Source organism: Aethina tumida, chromosome 2, assembly GCF_024364675.1.
Source record: "Aethina tumida isolate Nest 87 chromosome 2, icAetTumi1.1, whole genome shotgun sequence".
Lineage (NCBI taxonomy): Eukaryota > Metazoa > Arthropoda > Insecta > Coleoptera > Nitidulidae > Aethina > Aethina tumida.
In genome coordinates this window covers 19,566,846-19,589,774 of record NC_065436.1, presented here as the reverse complement: position 1 = coordinate 19,589,774, position 22,929 = coordinate 19,566,846, and the positions used below count along the sequence as shown (strand labels likewise).

Here is a 22,929-nt window from a genome sequence, read left to right as displayed (position 1 = left end):
GAACAGTGAGAAATCGCCATATTAATTAAGGAAAATCTAAGCTATCAAAGAAAAAACGGTCGTCCGGTATGGCATTTGCAAAATCCCACTTGTCATGGACTCACGAAACTCTCCTTCGGAGTGACGAAAGTAAATTTAATTTATTTGGGTCAGGTGGTCTCTGTTTTAAATACCAAATTCCTACGGTTAACATGTGATTTGGGAATGCATTTCTGAATCCAAATTTGGACCTTTGATTCAAGTAGAAGGTAAAAAAAATCGTTTTCAATACATGGAAACACCATGTTTCCATTTGCCGAGGAAGAGATGTCAATTCGATGAATATTTTAAGAAGATAACGAACTTCTACAATTATTAATTATTGGTTTCTAAAAAAAACTTAACTTTGCTTGAATGGCCCTTTCAGTCCCCTGATTTAAATCCTATTGAGCACCCTTGCGAAGTATTAGACCGTCACATTCGAATTAAAAACATCAAAAGTAAACAGGAACTTCTTCAAATCATACAAGAGTAGTGCCAACAATGTTGACACATTGCAGGAACTGGTGGATTAAATGCCTAAAAGATGCCAAGTAGTGATAGAAGACAAAGATTATGCTACAAAATATTGAAATATAGAGTTGTTGTTAATTTTTCATGAATATTAATAAAATATGCCATTCTTTTTTCAGATCAAATTGATTTTTTATTAAAAAAAAAGTAAAAATTTGTGAATATAATGATTTTGCAGTAAATTAAGTTTGTTCAGATTTGCAACAGATAAAAAGTACGGTTTGTAACAAGTAAATAAATAATTCCATACTTTTTTCCACCACTGTATATTTCAATCAATTTTAATTAAAATAAAATAAATTCGAAATAAATTAGATTAACAAAAAATGTTTATTACGTTAACCCAAAGAAGTAACACAAGTACAATGGGCACTCTACCTTATTTGCTGTAAACACCATTTTTCCCGTGAATAGCCGTCAGTTTATATAAAGAGGATACATAAACACGTTTCCCGTTCAATTTGACTAAAATCCTTGTTTGTGTTGTAGTTACCTTGATAACATTTGAGCAACAAAATTAATATTTCATGGCGATAAAATACGACCACCGGGTGAAAATTACTTTTCTTATAAATATGGCACGAATTCAAGAAAGCTGATTATTTATTCCTGCGTAAATATTACCTAAGTTCGTGAATATATTAAATTTAATGACGCTTTTTCAGTAAAAATTTTCAGAGGCATTCCGATGCCTTTAGTTTAAATACCGAAAGTTATTTCTAATAATGCATAAAATAATTTTAATAATCTGAATTTACGAACTGTCTCTCAATTTGAATAAAAATTACCTTGTAAATAATAAAATGTAATGTTAAACGAAACAGTACGATCTAAAGGAACTTTTGATTCACATTTATGCTTTAAAAAGTTCTTTCCATTGTAATATTCGAAAGACATTCCAGAAATATTTAATGCTGTAAAGCTTGTTATCTTCTTAGAGCAGGATTTTCTTCCAGCTACAAAATGCACTTAAATTTAATCACGTCAGAACGAAATTCATGAAACACCATTCGAATATTAATGTGTAATAACTTTTTTAAACTTAATTAACACACTCAATTAAACAAGCGTAAAAAAGTTCCGAATATTACTTAATGGACTTAGATTGAAAATAAATAAATCGACACACACGAAATTTAATTAAGAATCAAAGTTTTTTTAAAAAACAAGAGGAGATGGGAAAATATGGAAGATAAAAAATACACGCAGGTTTAGTATTGATTACAATAAAAAAAGGCAATCAGTATTCCTAAATTTTAAATAAATATTTGATAATTGAGTATTTAAACATGTAATTATTATTCGTTCGAAATTATTTAAATAGATTAAAATATTATCTACTGTTTAGAAACATATTTATATCTTGCCAAAAATCAATGAGGATACAAAAACAGAAGCCGCTAAGCGGATATCCGTCGTCTTTGTGTGCAGCTTTATTCCAGCCACATGTTTGCGAAGTTTTATATTTCTAGGTCGCTAAGTGACAACAGAAAGTGTTGTTAACGAGGAAAATGTTGTGTTTCATATTAATCCTAGACAAACTTTAATTATAGTGTTGGAAACGTAACCAGGATGTACATTTTAGAATCCTTTCAAGGAAATATATTCTCAAAGGACTAATTGATTAGACGTTATTGCAACCGCAATCGATTGTGTTGGGTTTGACTGTAGTGGCTCACCTGCGCCGCTAATCTGCACTCGACCACTCTGCAGTTGAAGTGTGAAGTGGCCGCCTTGTTCAGATTGGTTTTGCTGTGGGAGATGACGAAGACCGCACCGGCGGGCAAAGCCACATCGGTCGATCTCAACGGTGAAAACTCGATGAATTTTGCACAACCTGTAAACGGGGATTTATTATTAAATTTGACGGATAGGTAAACGGGGTTGAATTATTCCGAGGGCAGTTTAAATCCGGGATTAGTTCAGTAATTGGGCCAAGAGATTTTCAAGTGTAATTAATTATTGGGTATACAGATTGGCGGTGTCCTTGAAACACGTTTCAAGAAAATATAAAAATAGGTCTTGTAGGTGGTAGAAATTTCATAAAAAGATTAGATTTAATTTTGTCAGTATAAAAAATATATTTCATTATTCTATGTTTTTTTTTTTTTAATTTTTTGTCACAAATCTGAAAAGAACTCAGTTGTTTGGCCAAAGAGAAAACTCAAATATACATTTTATTTAACATTTATGACACTAGTTAAACAATATCAATGTAATGTTGTCAGTAAAGAAACCATTGGCATAAAAAAAATTATAAAGTTATGTATAAATTATTTAATGTTTCAAATATGCTATTTCTTTGGCCATCACTGTATTTACAATAATATAAATTTGCATTATTATTAAATTTATCAGATTAAATTTTAAAAATCTGTCTCTGTTACAGGACGAATTAAATCGATAAATAATTTTTACAATATGACAATATTTCCTTTTTTTTATCAGTACAATTTTATTACCAATAAATATTTATAGAACCCGTTCAAAAAGAAAAATGAAGGAAATATTGAAATAAGATCCCATCATCAGTTTTATGACACATTTTATGATTCCGATAAAAGGGAATTTTTTAAAACTTTAATAAACGTTATCATAAATATACTATTTCACAAATTAAAATAATTTAATGATAAGTATGTATTACAAATTTTTTCCAATTATAATTTAAATACCAATTTAACACAAAAACAAAATGAAAATCATAATTTTCTTAATATAAAAATACAAGTCATTTCAGGTAAATCAGCAGCAAGTGGGCGTCATCAAGCTTTCAATCATTTAACTAAGTTGTCAAAAACTTCCGTAAAAATATTTTTGTGGGATTTAAGTTAATCTAATTAAAACTTCAATCACATTACAAGTTGCTTTGTTAAAACACCCTTATACGTACTTTAACTTTAGATTGCTTTTGTGTTTGGATTAAAACTTTTTTTAATGGTTGCGTATTGATTAGTATTTCTGTCACGGTTACGCAACACATAAACGTAAATATAAAAAATACTGACCCTCTCGAACACACTGGAGTTTTTTTGATATACGAGCACAATACAATAACACAATTATATTTGAGAGTGTTGTAAAAAAATGGACGCCTTTCAACATGTTCGTATACACAGCATGTGTAGCGAGGGTACTTTATGACTTCTGAACAAAACACAGTTTATACATACACACATTTAGTAGTCAGTGTTTTAATGGACATGTACTTGCATTTAGAGGAATTACAAAAGTCAATTACATTATAGTGTTGACTAGTTTTAAATTTCATGTAGTACTTCAAAATAAAAATGTTGTTGAGGCTTAAAATGATTTTATTTATGTGTCTAAGATATTCTAAATTTTTGCTAAATTTGCTTACGATAAATATTGTTATATTTATTAATTGTACTAATTATTCAAACTAAAATTTATTCAAAGTTGATTTATTATTTACATACATGAAAGTATCATTAAAAATTTATTTAAATTCAAAATATACGAATTTATGTAAAATTCTAATTTACATAGAATTTTTAATTTTAACTGTATTTATATTAATTAAATATGAAAAGTTTAAAATAATATTATTTCAATATGCGAAGCATTGGCCAATATTTTAAAACATTGAAACTATGTTTTCAATAATTTTTATAAAATACGATATAATTTTATATAAGTTATATATTTTATTACAAACATTTCAATTATTGTCATAAGCGTTAATAGATAATGTTAGAAACAAGATTACACATAATTATGGAAGAAACTGCGCATTCGCCATTTTTACAAATTGTCTAATATTACAAACAATTTAATATTATTATTAGCTATTAATTGTAATTTTGTTTAAATAAAATTATTTTAATTTTAAAAACTATAATAAAAATGCTGTTGAGGCTTAAAATGTGTCTAAGATATTCTAAATTTTTGCAAAATTTGCTTCCGATAAATATGGTTATATTTATTAATCATACTACAAATTAAAAATTATTCAAACTAAAATTTATTCAAAGTTGATTTATTATTTACATATATGAAACTATCATTAAAAATTTATTCAAATTCGAAATATACGAATTTATGTAAAATTCTAATTTACAGCATTTTTAATTTTAACTGTATTTATATTAATTAAATATCAAAAGTTTAAAATAATATTATTTCAATATCCGGAGAATTCGCCAATATTTTAATACATTGCAACTATGTATTCGATAATTTTTATAAAATACGGTAACAATTTATATAAGTTATATATTTTATTACAAATTTTCAATTATTGTCATAAGTGTTAATAGATAATGTTAGAAACACGATTACACAAATTGTCTTTCAATCACTAATATTACAAACAATTTAATATTATTATTGCCTATTAGTTGTAATTTTGTTTAAATAAAATTATTTTAATTTTAAAGACTATAATAAAAATGCTGTTGAGGCTTAAAATGTGTCTAAGATAATCTAAATTTTTGCTAAATTTGCTTACGATAAATATTGTTATATTTATTAATTGTACTAATTATTCAAACTAAAATTTATTCAAAGTTGATTTATTATTTATATACATGAAAGTATCATTAAAAATTTATTAAAATTCAAAATATACGAATTTATGTAAAATTCTAATTTAAACAGTATTTTTAATTTTAACTGTATTTATATTAATTAAATATCAAAAGTTTAAAATAATATTATTTCAATATCCTGAGCATTCACCAATATTTTAATACAGTCAAACTATGTATTCAATAATTTTTATAAGATACGATATAATTTTATATAAGTTATATATTTTATTACAAATATTTCAATTATTGCCATAAGTGTTAATAGATAATGTTAGAAACACGATTACACATAATAATTGAAGAAACAGCGCATTCACCATTTTTAAACTGTCTTTCAAACACTTATATTATCAACAATTTAATATTATTATTACTTATTAATTGTAATTTTGTTTAAATAAAACTATTTTAGTTTTAAAGACTAATATTAAGGTATATACCCAAATAGAAAAAGTACATCACAACATAAAAGATGTTATGATGCGGTTTTAAAAGGAAACTGGGACAAAAACAACATTAGTTTCTGTTCAATTGAAAGCATGCAGAAACTTAGTTAATAATGCATTCTCCCAGGGCGTTTCACTTCTTCAATAGAGAGCACTAATGTTGTTTTAATTCTATAGAGACTTCAGTCGATTCTTGCCGGTTGAACGTTTTGCTGTTGTCTGCAGTGAAGTTTGCAGGAGAAATTTGTAATTCGTTTATTTTTATTTATGCGTTCTGCATGGAAAATCAAGGATTATATTAAAAATATAAATTTAATTAAGAATTAACTTTATTATGCAGTGTTCGTAAATAAATTACAAACAAAAACACCATATACTAAAAAAAACTTAATTAAATTTATAAAAGACTTTTATTAAATTTTGTGTTCTTCCGGAAATTTAATATTTAAACACATTAATTAATAATTTTCCTCACAAAGTTTTTTAACTTCAAATATAAATATATTTGAATTTTTATTTATTACTTGTAGTTGGAAAGTTTTACTGCCAGGAATCAAGTGTTAATTCCTAAAGTTTATAGAGTGAATGAAAGCAAATAAATTTTCTCATTTGATTGATCTCCCTATTCCTGAAACCAGCAGAAGTTGATTAAATGCTTATTGACTAGTTCATTGAGATCAAACGAAATTTTTGTTGTTACTTTTTATATTACCATAAAATAAATTAAATTTCTTGCGTCTCTTGCTCTTACTATATTTGTATATTAAATTATTGATTAAATTGGTATATAATGTAGATGAAAATGTATTTTATGTGTATGAAAATTTAATTTTATGTGATACATTTAATAAGCTGATGCAGAGGATGGTGTGAAACTTTTGAGAATATGTTTATCTCACAGGTGCCAATTAGGGAAGATTTCGACGGAAATAAATTTACCCCGAGTTAGACACCGGGGACAAACACGGACGTTTTGTCCGTGCGCCCATAAAAGAGATGTATGCTTGTTTAACGTGCTGGGCGCGGAGATCATAATTTATCCGCCAATTAAGCCCACACACTCGCCGCACCGTTTAATTCAATCGCCCGTTTTCGGTCGGAATTAAGGTGACCGTATCGAAACGGGCGCGCCATTAAAGAACCGCACACCGATCACCCCGGAAATTAATCCATACAAATCAATCGCAATTTATCTCAATTTATCGGCAGGAATTCGGAATTGAGGTCCCAACCTCGGCACCTTTCCACCTCACCTTTCGTCTCATTAAGTATGATTAAACGACTCGAGAAATCGTTTCCTAATGCGATCCGATTTTACTCCTGTTTTATTGAGAGCCTGGAAAAAAGTCCGGGGTAACCCGGTTATTACAAAAACATATATTTCGTGTGCGGATTAAATGATCGTGTTATATAAAAAATGGTTCGAATACGGTTTCGCAACGACATCGGTGGAAAAGTTGAGGCAAAAAAACATAAATCAAAGTGATATTCTGGCGTATCTTGAAAACGGTATCGAATGAACTTCTGTCCCTCGCCACCATACGTATGCATTATTTATAAATATTTCGACCATTTCTCATAATGATAAATGAAATTAATCTGACATGTAAAGTACGAAATTAATTATTTGGCGATTAATCACCGAGGAATTATAGAGTTCAGTTGTGCTGGCGATAAGTCATCCAGTGCGGTTTTAATTATGGAATTTGATGAGTTTTTTAAAGGTTTGAACAAAAATAATGATTGATGAAATGAAAAATTAGTTTACTTGTAGGTATTTCAGTCTCAAACAGGGATATTATTGCTAATTAAGTGAATTAATTTCAATCTTAATGATGCATACATAAAGAAATTACTTTTAGTAATCAATTAAAACAAATGACATTAATTACAAATATGGAATAGTCTCGGCCAAACTACCGATATTAAATTTGATTTCCTTGGATTTAGCTTTTATATATTTTACATCTCCATCTTTTTTTTCAATTGTTTTACCAAACTGGAAAAAAGTAAGAAATTTTCAAAAATAAGCCATTATTAATATCACTTATAATCTATTTTTAAGGCTAAAATAATTGAAAATTGAAGAATATACAGTATTATATTTTCGCCTGCAGAAAATACATATCGCAAGGAAGAAATTACATCAATTAAACAAATATTAATTACAAATATGGAATACTCCCGACAAAACAGCCTATTTTTAAACTTGACTTCCTTGGATTTCGCTTTTATATATTATACTACCCTACAAAATACGTCTTTATGTCTTTTTGAATATTTGGAAAAAAAGTATAATTTTTTCAAAAACAAACCAATATTAATAATGTCAGTCATAATGCATATTTAAGATTATTCAATTCAATTAAGATATTTTAAAATTTAAGAATATGGAGTATTAAATTTTCGTCCATAAAAAATACATATCTCAAGAAATAAATTACTTTTAGTAACCAATTAAAACACATGACATTAATTACAAATATGGAATAGTCTCGGCTAAACTACCGATATTAAATTTATTCTTTTTGGTATTAGTTTTTAGATATTTTACGTATCCATGTTTTTTTTTCAATTGTTTTACCAAATTGGAAAAGAGTAAGAAACTTGCAAAAATAAACCATTATTAATATCAGTTATAATCTATTTTTAAGACTAAAATAATTCAAAATTTAAGAATAAACAGTATTATATTTTCACCTGCAGACAATACGTATCACAAAGAACAAATTACAACTACACTACAAAATACGTCTTTATGCCTTTTTTGAATGTTCTTACTTAACTGGAAAAGGTATAAATTTTTCAAAAACAAAACAATATTAAGGTCAGTTATAATGTATATTTAAGATTATTCAATTCAATTAAGATATTTTAAAATTTAAGAATATAGAGTATTAAATTTTCGTCCATAAAAAATACATATCGCAAGAAATAAATTACTTTTAGTAACCAATTAAAACAAATGACATTAATTATAAATACGTAATCCATTAAATCATTGATTATTAATACTAATGACTTACGATTTCGCTTTTACGTATTTATGTTTAAGATATTTCATTTTTTCTACTCAACTAAAAAGCATGTTAATGTTTTAAAACAATAGTAACTATATCAAAAATTACAGTTTTATTTATTTATTTTTTTATTAAATCTGTCTTTAAAATACAATATTTTCTGTCAATTTCGTTTTTATAACGGTAGTTAGAATATATAAAATTGTTGTTGTAATTAATAACCAATTTTTGAGTATTATAAATAAATACCTAAAATAATAATAATAAGTAGTTTTGAGAAATTAATATTTTTAGTAAAAGAATTAAAAATAAAACTATATAATATTTAGTAAGGTACAAAAATTGCAACAAATTCTGTTATGATAAATAATTTTTCTCGAACTAAATTTCTAAAAACTGAGTTAATTTTGTAAGATTATATAGAAACTAATCTCCAGACAAATGTTACTTGTCGTATTTATATTAGGTAACTGGTAATTCAGATTTAATACTAGGTAATAACAAAAATTAATATAAAAGTGTAAATTAATATAAGTGTACAATTCACACAAACGACTTATTAAGATTTTGCTTTCTGCATAGTACTACAGAAATGAATCAAAAAGCTCTCGAAATCCGTGACGGCTTCCAAATTAATTGGATGCGTTTATCGGACACAAGAACGAATGATATTTTTTGGCAAGGTGCAGAGGACTTCAGTTGTCCTGAAACGGTGCACGAAGCACACATCTCCAAGAATATACTCAAATGCGAAACGGTTTTGCGGGAAATGAGTTTTTGTACCAAAAAACGACTCGAATACTTTCACTTGGAACAAAATGTGTTGTTCAAAAGGAGGTGCCTGGAGCAGTGGAAGTTTGAATTCGGTCCGGTGGAAGCTGAGACGATCAATGCTTGGGAGTCCGTCATACAATCGGCGCCTGAGGCACAAATGCTTCCTCCCAATATTTTAAGTGGAAATATTGTAATTGAAACGAAGTTTTATGATGGGGACGTATTGATTTCTACCTCCAAACTACGTGTGTTTTATATATAAAAATTAATAGCCAATAAATTGTATTAATGGAATGTGATTGTCGTTATTATTTAATTACATATGAATATGAATGATATAATTAATATAATTTCAATATATTATTTGTAATATTTTAGACATTTATGATAAAATCCATAGTAATGTATTTTATATACAGTCTGTTCCAGCCAAGTCGGCCAATCGGTGATAAGTCCGGATATCATAGGTTTAAAAAACAACTTATTCAGGTTATATTCTTTAGCGGATTTCTGAAATTTTGTATAAATAATTATATAATATAATTATTTAACTGAAAATAAAACTGAATAATAAAGAAATAAGTATCGTAAACGACTACAAAACATTTCAATTGAAGCTGAAATAATTCATTGTAGTATTTGAAGTCCACACGACGAAATAATAGTTTGATAGAATTAATAATGCTTTGTGCCCTACTCATTTTAACATAATATTCATAATCATTAGGTATAATAAACCGTTTTAAAAATCACAGTTGCGCAAAAACACTGGCACTCTTTTGATAAATCGCCAATGTTTATAGAACCATTAAAAATTCGGGGTCGTTAATCATGCGGACATTGAGGGTTCTCGGTGTCTAATTTATTTGTGACCCATTTAGTCGGAACGAACCATCGCCCCAATAAATCGACGGGTGAGACCGACCCGAAACAATTAACACATTTTCGCTTACTCCGAACTAAGAGTGGCGTGTGTTTCTTTTGTGCGCACTATTTTGAGATCTTGGGTGGCTAATACAATTGACACATTTTCTCGGCGACGTGCAATCTATAAATACACGACGGCCTTCCGCAGAGAAAACCGATACTTTCACGGCAAAATAACATTTGCTTTTGCCGTTAGTCACATCCATCAGTAAATATAATATATTTCTTGTTGCTCAATTACTCGTTGCTTTAGTTCGTACTTGTTAACCCTTCGCAATTTAACTTTCGACACAAACAAACGGATCTGCTAATCACCCGACATAAAACCGGGTTGTGTCGCATCAATTTCAAGTAATTCTTCTTGAAACTGAGTCCCGGGGCGGACATATTAGTCGAAATTCGCGACAAAACCGGCTCCCTTTGTTTATCCCTTTTCGAGGTTTCGCGTTTGCTGCGAATTACTGGCTGTGGGTCGCTTTGTTCTACGGCCGCCTTTATCCTGCAGACCGTGAAATGGTCAATGATTCGTCCATATTGTTGCATTCGTTCGTCGCCGGCACATGCTGTGCGGTCGTCGGGGAAGTTTTCATTAAAAGGGCCAGAAATTAAAAAGCGGCTATCTGTTTTACGAGAGTTTCATTTTGTAATGTTGCCGTCCCACGACCGTTGTTGGTACAGATAGTTCGGGGAAGTAGACTCATTTTCAAAGTTGTGATAACAAAAAATGATCATACATTGATTAAATTACGTTGTGTACCGTAAATTAATGGAAATCATTGGATATATCTTAGAAACTACTAATAAGAAAAAATATGTATATTATTAGTTAAATTGGCCCTAAGGAAAAGGTTAAATGCTGACTTGTGACAAAAATTAATTTACTGGTTATATGTGCCTTATTTTTAATTAAATTGTCTTTACTGAATTTCTTGAAATTAATATATTAAAATACAAAATAATAATAATAATAATACACTACGGTTTATTTCGATATTATAAAAATATTATAAAAGATTTCCAATATATTATGATATATTGGAAACCTCTTAAATTGAATTTATTTTGACCATCTACCAGTATTGTTTAGTTTCTCATTGTTCTCACTATATTGTTTTTAGTTTTAGTTTAGTTTCAGTGTAGTGTGCTAATTAAGAATATTAGTTTTAATCATGACAAAGCGAAAACATAGCCATTGGGACTATACGAAAACAAATTGTAGACTGTAGAATTGTGGGTATCTCGTATGTCGAATGTACATTCGAAATTCCAATATTCTGCCCATATACAAAATTATAAATAAATTTGACACTTGTGGATCTGTTGCGGATCGTTCCAGAGCAGGCAGACCTCACAGTAAGGATACAATTCTTGAAAGGCTCATAAAGAATGTATCCCAGATTAACAACCAGTGATATCTATCAAGAATTACTGCAGGGTAAGAAGACTGGGGGAAATTGGACTGTTTGCAAGAAAACCCGTAGAAAGCTCTTACATCAAAGAATATAAAAAATGAACAGACTTATTTTTGTAAGAGAACATATTTCGTGGTCTAACGAAAAAGTGAGGATTGGTGTTACTTAGTAGTAAAATTATGTTTAATTTAATTGGAAATGATAGTAACGTTTTTATAAGGAGTAAGTAGTAAGCTAAGGGTTCCATAAAGAAATACCAATTATCGGCGGTTAAACACGGAAGGGGCTGTCATAAATAGGGCTGTTTTAATCAACATGGCTTTGGCTCGTTGGTTCACACATATTATAGGTCCATATACTACTTTTCGTGGAGGATAATATGCCAACAGGACAACGATCAAAAGCATGCTTCCAAGTACGTAAATGACTGGTTCGAACAAGAAAAAATGCAAAATTTTGCTATGGCCTTCACAATCACTGGATCTAAACCTTATACAACATCTTTGATATGATTTAGAAAATTATATACGGCAACACACAATAAAAAATAAGACAGAACTACTGAAAAGGCTTCAAATAGAATGGCGAAAAATACCTCCAGAATTTCCCAAAAAAAAGTTAACAAAATTACTGCTTCTATTTGTTTTCGTTTATTATTCGAAGATTAAATAATTTAATAAGGTTTACAAACGTATTTCCAAATAAAAAAGTTTCCAGAAACATATTTATTAATTCCTTATTCAGAATATCAAACAGTAATTTTATTTAAATCAGTACTTGTTAATTAATTATTCGAATAATAAAAAAATTATTTTTAGGGTTTCCAAACTTTTGTCCAGGAGTGTATTTATGAATAAATTGACAGTTGATATTTCGACCACGAAAATTAAAATATCTAATCGGATATTTTGGAAACAATAAACCATGAAAAAAGTAATTATTTTTTCTTAAATTTTTTAGATTTTACAATTTACTTTTAATCAATATCAATTTTTAGGATATTATTTAATAATTATTATTATTATTAGTTAGTCACTGAATAACACTTTTTTATTTAGACTGCAGAATTTATTCAGTATAGGCAGAGATGTGCCGTGGCAGTGTCTTTATATTTATTTTTATATACTTTTTTATTTCTGGTAATAAAAAAGATTGTAAGATGCGACTTTCACGAAGTTTTTTGTCCCTATATTTCCTTATATACAAAAATATAAGTGATTTCACTTTATATTTTTGAAAAAATTGAATATTTTGTGTGGACAAAGAATATTTAGCTGATGTAGAAAAGATATAATGCAAAAAGTAAAAATATTTAGTTGGTAAATTATAAAAGAAGTTATTTTTTTAATTAGTACTGATGATTTATGATGTTAAGCTTGATAGTGGACATTTTACAAATATTTTCCTTTTTATTCCATATTTATTTTATTATTTTAATTAAAACATCAAAGAACTAGATAAGGAGTAACAATAAAATAAAATCTAAAATCATTTTTATATTTTGAAAATATTCAAACAGTTATTTGTTTAGATTTAAATCAATGCTCAAAGGTACACGTATAACTGTTTCGAATGAAAGCATGCATTATTTATGAACGATTACCAATAAACCCATATCCATCTGCCATTAAAAGAAATTGAATATACAGAACTCACCCTCGGTGGCTAAAAACGCAATCGCCTGATCCATTCCACCCCCCTGGGTGCCGATGTAGCGCTCGCATTCGGCGCACACACTTGCGATTTTATCCTTTGCTAATTCCAGCTGGAATAAAACACCTATGGTTAATATTTTACATGCAAAAATTCGTTCATTCAATCATATCCTTAACCACCTATTTACTTACAAATAAAAATGTTTAGTTCATTTTAAAATGCATAAATCACTAGCCTGAACATTATTTCGCCAGCTTAAACTACCTTGATAGAAAATTTCAGTCATAACGCAAAATGAAAGTATAAGATTTATTTTACTACTGAAAATAAATGAGTACGCATTTACTATTACGTAGAATTTTCACTAACAACATATATATAATCCTGTCGACCGGATTAATGCAACGGACTGAAAATATCCTGTAAGATCGTACGATACATCTTCTTGAAGGATTATTTCCTCGAATTCTGCAACGAGATTCACCAACGTTTTAAACTGTAACTGGAAACACTAAATTCGTATAATAATGTTATTTTGTACGTAGTACGACATCCGTGAAAATTGATTCTGAAAATGTCGAAGGCAATAAATGTCGTACAACAAAGGATTTTTTTATTCAAGAAATTTAGTGTTTCAAATACTAAAATCATATTTACTTGTAGCTTTTATTTTTATTAGTTTTTGTAAGAGCTTTTATATAGTTTTATATTACATTTTAGAAAATGTTACATTGTCTTTTTTATCCATTAAATAATTAAATATTATATTACGTTCTATTCATTTCTAATCTGTAATCTTTTTATACAATTAAGAAAGTTAGTTCATTAAAACTTTTAAACATGGACTACAACTAAGTTGAAAAATTTTAATTGAGGCAAAATAATCAAATATTTATATAAGACTTGATTTAATGAGCAATCATAAAAAAATTAATTTAGTTCAACACAAAAATTTATAATGGTTATATTGTAAAGTTAATAAGGTACATATCAAATATACGGTATAAAAACAATTTAATCACCCAGCTTCAATAATTATTTAAGCTACGTAAACAAATCTAATTAATGGAAAAAACAAATATTTTCAATAAAAATTAAATTGTATTATATAAATAGAATATTTATTCACAACAAAATTATAAACTTGAATAAATATATTTTTTATTTTATTTGATTATATTTATTTGTAAAATTTAACAATTTTTATATTTATCAAAAATTAATTTTACGGTTCGTTAATGCGATAAAACGGCCACAAAACAATTAGTAAATTTGCAAGCGTAATATTTGATTTGGAATCCTGCAACGTACTTCGTTAGCTTTTCAAACTATCCAAATATTTCCGCACAGACAAACAAATTTATTTTACAACACGTGCATTCTATAGATCAAATATTCCGGAGTGAAAATTTATTTATTGCCGTCCTCAACTCGCAAACTTGGTTTTGAGAAAATTTGCATACGGTTGTTTTAAAATATTCAACACAATTTTGCCAGGCAAACAATTGTGTTGCGATGTGCACAAATAAAATAGCTCGTGCGTCAATTTGACCAGACAGGACGTTGAAACAATGTAAATAATCTAATTGCTCCAAATTGACATATAACACAGTATATTTACTTTGTATGTCTGCCGAGACGTTGTAATAAATTAAGTAAAAGATATATGGAGCTCCAACATCAAATAAAATGGAAATGCCGAGTAAAATATTTACAAGACATGAAAGAAAATTCTTTATAAAAGTTATGTTTTGCTCATGACGGAATATAAAGTTAGTAAAAGTTTAATTAATTCATTTAATAGTTGAGCAGGTACCTATTTACAATGTTGTGAGTAATTTTCAGTGAATAAATTTGACTTTCCTTGTAGAACTAGTAGTTAATATAAAGTTTCACAGCTTAAGCTTTAGATACATATTTCTATTATTCAATTCTAATTAAAGAATCCTTAAATTTAACTGCCAAATTTATTAAACGCCGTTTTCGACTGAATACCTGCAAAGTAATTTAAAGGATATTCAGCACGGCATTTGTCAAAAGAAATTAATTTCGGTAACAAATTTTCAAGTATAATTTTATACTTAATTCACTTTGTCGAATGTTTAACAATACTTGACAGATTTATTAAAAAAGAATGAAAGCGTTTTCAATCTCACTTGGGAGTTCAGGGCCACTTCACTTCCACTTGATTAAGGGTAAAGAAATTTTAATGGAAAATTGCCCTTAAGCCATACAAGTTCTTTTATCTTTTATTTAGTTTTACATCCATCCTCTGATATAATATTAATTTCAAAGGTAGTTGCAAATAAAATTACATCCACGTCCATCAAGCATCAGAAAATGGAAAATAAAAATTTTACATCGATGGCTCGTCATAATTAAAATTAAATTATACGATGATTTAATATACGAATAACACAACCAGAGTGTTGTAACAAATCGAATTTTCATAGTGGCACCAAGCTCTCAATATCCAATTATGTAGTGTACCCAGTTTGTGAATATTTATGTGGATATTATTAATGAATTTATCTATAACTAATGAGCAATTCAAATTAGCATATTCGTGTAGTTTCAAATGCATTTTAATTTTTAATCAAACAAAGACGTTCGATAACGGGAAAGGTTCGTTTGAATCGATAGTCCTGACTGAGGTTATAACGATGCTTTAGTCCAATAATATTCAATGAAACTAGAAGTTTGCACCCTAACCATCATCTGCTGTTAATTAAAATTGCACAAACAACTTGAATTGTGCCGTTATTAGTAGTTACGAAGGTTCGTGATCGCGAAGTTAAATTGGAAGGGATCCCGCCAAGAGAGGAGGTGCAAACAAATACATTACAAAAAAATATCGTGGCGGAGGAAAAAAAAAACATGTTTTTCTGGGTAAACACATTAGACGTCGGAGACGACTTTTCTTTTCGGTTCAAGGATAATTAAATAAAAAAGCGCTAAGATAAATTTGTAAATTTCCCCAAGTCAACAACATTCCCGGGGAATAAATATACCGCGCCTCATTTGACGTATTTGCAGCGTTTCGCTTAACGGCTATGTTAACGGCAGCAATTTCGGTCTTGGCAAAGTTTAAATTGACACTTCTACGAGTTGTAGGTCAAATTAAATGAAATCTTTGCACAAGGATTACAGACGAAGGGTTGGGGAGAATGACGGGGGACGCAGACAGGTGTAATCCATGATTTAACTCCTTTTGACAACGTTGAATGGGAGATTTTATGCTTGATATAAAACGATTCTGCAAACTAAAATCCAACTTATCCATCGTATGCAAAGTTTTGCATGTATGATCAACAGCATTATGTTAACGTTCAATTATTAAGAGTATTGAAACACACGTTTCCAATTTCTACACGGAATGAGGTGGAAACTTCATTAAGAACCCTTTGTCTACTATAAAGTTGAGCCGTTTAATTGGTGGACATATCAGAGTTTTGCCTCCGGAAAATAAGCTCAACAAATTGAAATTCCGGCATAAATATGCATATTTGACAACCCACATAATTTATAAATAGTTGAATACACATAAAAATAATGTGCTTTGTAAACACGTAATATAAAATATTCAAATATTTCATATTATTGCAATATAAATAAAGGTTGTAGAATATTGTTGGCTTTTACAAATGCAAATAAAATTTTTATAGTACCAAACTAGTTAAATGAACATAATAATAAAAATATTTTATGGCAGTAATATAAAATCGAATGAGTAAATGCGACCCATCAAATACGAAAATTAAATTTTTTTTATCAAAATGTGGAATTTTGCACGGTTTTTATTACATGGATAATGTAATCCAAACCATCTGAAGCTTGTAATTGATGCAATAGAATTGAAGCCATTTTCAATCGAATTGCTGATTTGTTTTTCTCTTTTCAAACAGCCAAACACATATAATATAATAATTTGATTAAACTTAAATATGGCAACAATTTAAAATACATATAAGTATGAACTCATGTTCAAATTTCAAATTTCATTTATGAATTAAAATAATATAGGTCCAATTTAATTGTATTTAATTAATTGATTACTTATTAATTAATTAAGTACAAATTCAACCCAAAAAGATAAAGAAAAAGCTTAATCAAGTCAATACAATGTGCATTTAATTTATAATCGACAGTAGTATATAGATAATTATGCTTAGACCGCAATTAACTGATGATGGGAAGGATAGAGCAATAGGAATGTTGGAATCTGTGGTAATCTGATTGAAATCACAGGGAGTCTCCTTTTATATGTTTTATAAAACTCACTCTTTTCATCAAAAAGATTAAGGAGTGATAGGTCAAAGAAAACTACTACAAAATAGACCAATACTTGCTATTGAAAGTCAGAAAGGGACCGAGTTCTGCTCCCAATTGGCTGGTCAGTTAGAAAATGCTACATCTACACATGCCCATAAACAAGTTGTTGATGGATTAGAATGAACAAGGTCTCATGTTCACTGGACGGAAGAATGGAAATCTGTAGAATTGGGCTGATGATGTTCGTCAAGTTTGCGTCCTTTCCAGATAAGATGTTTCACAAAATCGTCGTGGGTTCCAAAAATTTTACCCATTTTTAGGGTGTTCCATTATGGTACGAGGAGGAATTTGTTATAATGAATGTACAGAATTGTACACTCCTGGACAAAAGTCCGAATCCCTAGGATATAATTTTTGAGAATAATAAATAAACAATAATTACAAAAAATAATATTAAAATAAATGTTCTGTATATTAAAATACAAAATAATAATACACAGTATATACTGCAATTTATTTCGATATTATAAAAAATATTATAAGAAGTAGACGAAGATCCAGTTTTTTACAAAAAACGTTTGGAAACCCCTTAAATTTAATTAAGAATATTAGTTTTAATCATGATAAAGCGAAAGCAAATTCCATTGGCCTTACAAAAACAAATTTTAGACTTTAGAATTAGGGTATGTCGTACAATCGAATTTCCGATATTCTGCGGAAAATGGGACTATTGGGAAGTAAACCTGCAAAGCTTTTCTAAGGAAAAGTGAGGATTGATGATATTTAACGATGAAATTATGTTTAATTTATTTGGAAATGTAGGTAGGTAAACGGTTCGAGAAGTAATATCGACAGTTAAATACGAAAGGGTTGGTCCATATTTAAGAAAAAATTGATCGATTTGTTTATGAAAACGTATTAAAGGACTACATACCACATTTAGTGGAGAATAATAAGCCACTAAGATGGTTGTTTCATCAGGACAACGATCCCAAGCATGCTTCCAAGTACATAAAAGATTGGTTCGAACAAGAAAAAGTACAAATTTTGCTATGCCCTTCACAATCACTGGATCTAAATCTTTTACAACATCTTCGAGATGATTTAGAAGGGAATATACGGCAGCACATTGTAAAGAATAAGACAGAGCTACTGAAAAGGCTTCAAATGGAATACCAAAAAATACCTCCAGCATTTACCAGAAAATTGGCTGATTCTATGAACAAATAGTGTGCAGCAGTCATACAAGCTGATGGTTATGCAACAAAATTCTATTTAATTTTATAATATCTTAATAAAAGTGAATAAAATTTCTAGAAGCATTTTTATTAATACCTTATACAGCACATCGAAGAGCAATTTTAATTAAATCATTCATTGTTTATTAATTATTCGAATAATCAACAATTCAATTTTAAGGGACCAGGGGTGTACATATTCCACGGCAGGATGATTGGTTCAATATATGCAAGGGAAAATGTTCGTAATTATCAAATGTTCAAGCAGCTATGGGGAGAACGCTGTTTTTATTGAACATTGCTCAGGAATTCTGTTCGAATGACTTGGAACCCTGAGTAAGCAGCTTTCGAAGTAAAGGAAGAAGGATTGGATAACCTCAAAGCAATCATCATGAAGAACGTACTATGTTCTAAATTTTATGTAGATATAAATATGATCAAAAATAAATATGATTTAACTTTCACTTACCTCATGGGCATAAGCGGTAGCTAAAGCGGCAGCACTTACAAGAGCACTACTACTGGAAAGGCCTGCACGTTGCGGTACCCTTCCACTAACCGCTATCTTCATGCTCCTCAAATTCGTACCTTCAGGCAAAATGTCCAGTATACCTCTTACACCGCAAAAGAAATACTGATGCCATTGAGGAGCTCCTTCGCCGATTTTGATCCTAAACATAAATATGTTTTCGTCAAAAGCATAATTTTAGTTAGAATGCATTTATTTAGGTAAATTCGTATTCTCGTTTAGCACTAAAGTAATTTTAAAGGTACATAAATCAGTGTTGCCAGCAGAGCATTCTTTTGAGCGACGATCGGGTTGCGGCGGCGATTTTGTTCGACCATCAATTTCAGTTCAGGGATGCGTCCGTTGAAAAACTATGATGGATTGCATAGGAAAGCTTACGCCTGAAAGCATTTTGTGCACACTAGTTTTTCGATTTGTTCGTTTTAACACACAAGTGCATGTCGAACTTCATTTTGACGATGTGGAATATTGATCTGAAGGAAGACTGGGGTCTAGAATATAAGTATATAGTTCAACATGTAATTGATGTAAAACAGTCCATGTGTGCTTTGAAGTAAATGAAAATTATAATAAATTATGTAATTTCTTTTCAGACACATCAGAAGAAAATAGTAAGTCTGCATCTAATTTAAGCAACTATTCAGAGACGCATTTCCGGTTGACGGATTTCTCATTTTCTCCATTTCCTCTACTCGTTATATACGTACGTTCTCTCGTCGTTCTGTCAATCAATCTTATGTAAGGCTACTTATTCAAGCAGTCCATTATCGTACCTGAGTACAAAACCTCCTGTTATAGATGGTAAAACAGCTTGACATAAATTAAAGTCAATTTTAATTAAAATATCCAATCTTAACGAATACAATTAAAATTTTTAATTACAAAATTTAAATATTACAAAATACACTTATATTAAAAGAAGAAAATTTGAACCATTTAACTTTTAATTAAAATCAATTAGGATAAAACATTAATTTTTAGAGAAACAAATGTCCATGTTATTGGCATGTTTTAAACAATTATACTTTTATACACGAAAAGAGAAGTATTAATGCGAATAGATAACCAAATCTGAAAAGAAATTAAATATAAATTTTTTACTTTAACTTACTCAACATTTCTAATGCTGCCAACATGATCAGGATATGTATCTTCTACATTGTGCAGGTGAATGTCGTCTCCTTCTTCGCAAGAAACAGCCAGCAATATGTCCTGCTCCAATGCCATTGGGCACACGCCGTAACCACAATAGTCAATGTGTTCCCCGATAAGATTAACCCTTTATACCAAAAATTAATTAATGTTAAAATTTCTCACTTTTAAACAATGTTTATTAAAAGGATTGCCTATTTTAAAATTTAAACAGCGAATTCCTTGACATAACCTAATCAACGAAATTTTTAGAAAGCTAATTAAGTAAAGGTGCTAAAAATACACTTAATTGGGAGCTCTTTTAAATTTGAATCTCAAAGGAACGTTACGTCAAAGAATTATAAACGGCAATTAAATTTCAGTCGGAGCTAAAAATGGCAAAAAGAGACTACAAGACGCATCTAAATAATTGAAACTTTTGAAGGATTCGGGTCTTTTTGGGGGGGTCATGTGGGCGTGTAATCTCTTTGACATATAAGACACTGAACAGTATTCAGTATTAGATACAACACTTTTAAGGGGAAGTAATCTGATGAAAGAAGTTCGATTAAATTAATAAGTTACAAAATGCTTTAAGGGTTGATTCATTAGGTTTTATAAAATTGTATTTGTGATACTTCAAGGGCCAACATCAATATTTTCCACTTAATTCCGACTTATAAATTTGATATCATCACTTTTTCTTTCTTGTTGGGGTTTATTATTCATATAAAGTTAATGGGATGTATGCAATCTTTAAAATATACGAAAAATACTTTTCAAAAGAAAAACAATAGAAGAGAATCAAATTTAATTAATTATTTATTTATTTCCAGTATTTCGGATTTGAAAAAAATGTTCAGCATATCCTAGAAAGTAAAATTAAATTTTGAAATACTCTGTAGCATCTATAGTTATAACTTATAATTGATTACAATGCATGTTTTTGTTTTTGTTTTACAGTTATTGTTATATACTCTATGCTCCTGTTCGATTTCTTATTAGAAGAGTGTATGTCTAGATTACTAGAAAATAAAGAAACTGAATTTGAATGGAAAAAATAGAATATTAGTCAGTAAAAATTCCTCATTAAATATTGTATTTTTGTAAATAAATATTCTTAACTTATTAATTGTTTGTTATCCAGAAAACTGGAACAAGTTGATAATCCTATGGATGATTAATCGGTAAAATTTCTAATTTATAAATAAAAATTAATATAATGTATTTTTATAAATAAATATTCCTAAATTATTAATTATTTGTTCCGTTAATATTTTAATTCTGTTATTTAGGTATGTATTTGGCTTTTTAATTACAATAGATTAGATAAATGTTTTGTGTCTAAAACAAACATACTTGATGATGAGAGTTATTATATTGTGAAATTAATTAAAATTTGCACTATGAAATTTCTTATTTCTAAGCCAAAATTATATTTGTTTATTAATACGTTTCTTGTGTATTATTAACAGAGTTTTGGGTAAAATTATGAGATAAAATTATCGTGGATTAATCAAGTTTATATGTATATAATAAATTAAACGACTTGTAAATTATACTCGAGATTACCTTCCAGGAACTCTAACGAAAAATTGTGGATTACATTTAAACCTAGTGGTAAATACGTCGGCAAGTTGCCGCGACCTGTCAGTGACAGGCAACTGTAACACGGGCACTGCACTGCTATCTTTCGACATTTTTCAACTCTTACACTCTAAAGAAAACGCGTTTTTATATTTCTAACTTTACAAGTTATCTCAAAACGACTTTATTTACGGAAAGTTGAACCGGTATTTCCACGTATACGAATTAACTTGTTATCGGAGAGTTATGTTATTGTGTGACAGAGACCTCTGTTAAATTTGTTTGAAATAGAAGCAATTCTTAATAAGAAAACTGAAAAATCTTAGGAGAGTCATCTGTGTTGTATAAGACGTTTACAAATATATAAAAAAAGAAGTCTTAATCTTAAATGACGCGACATCTGTACGAGAATAGATGAACTAAAAAGTATATATGAACACTTTCGTCGTTCCTCTCAGAGCCATCTATACTCCATTTTATGTATTAAACTAATTTTATATACAGATAACTAAAAGTTGTTAAATATTTAACTAGTTAGTTAGGGGTAGTTGAAGATGAAAGTATATGGGGTCACCTGTGGTACTGAAGAATTTTTACAGATATTTTGTGTATTAAAATAGAATATAATGAATTAATATAACTAATAATAAATAGACCGTAAAATTGTAGTAAATCAATAGTATATTGTAATCTGGGATCTAAATCAAAATTACAATTATATTATCAAATTTAAAAATTTATTAAGTTTCGACAAACTATCAGTACTTCCAGTTTTGAAATAAAATTATACTTTATAAGGTTTTCCATTTTTATTTCTACAGTATAATTTATT

The 22,929-nt window shown here is 28.8% G+C and overlaps 1 protein-coding gene across 1 annotated transcript in view; it reads right to left on the bottom strand.

Moving 5' to 3' along the window:
- LOC109599412 (N-acetylgalactosamine kinase) overlaps positions 1-22,311 on the bottom strand; it is a 30,651-nt gene extending 8,340 nt beyond the window's left edge. The window contains exons 1-5 of the mRNA XM_020015403.2: positions 22,083-22,311; positions 20,491-20,658; positions 19,320-19,521; positions 13,341-13,449; positions 2,232-2,389 (exon numbers count right to left, since the gene is read on the bottom strand). Of these exons, the coding sequence (XP_019870962.2) occupies positions 2,232-2,389; positions 13,341-13,449; positions 19,320-19,521; positions 20,491-20,658; positions 22,083-22,210 (765 nt within the window). The 5' untranslated portion in view covers positions 22,211-22,311. The remainder of the gene's footprint in view (positions 1-2,231; positions 2,390-13,340; positions 13,450-19,319; positions 19,522-20,490; positions 20,659-22,082) is intronic.
- Positions 22,312-22,929: the final 618 nt, after the last annotated feature.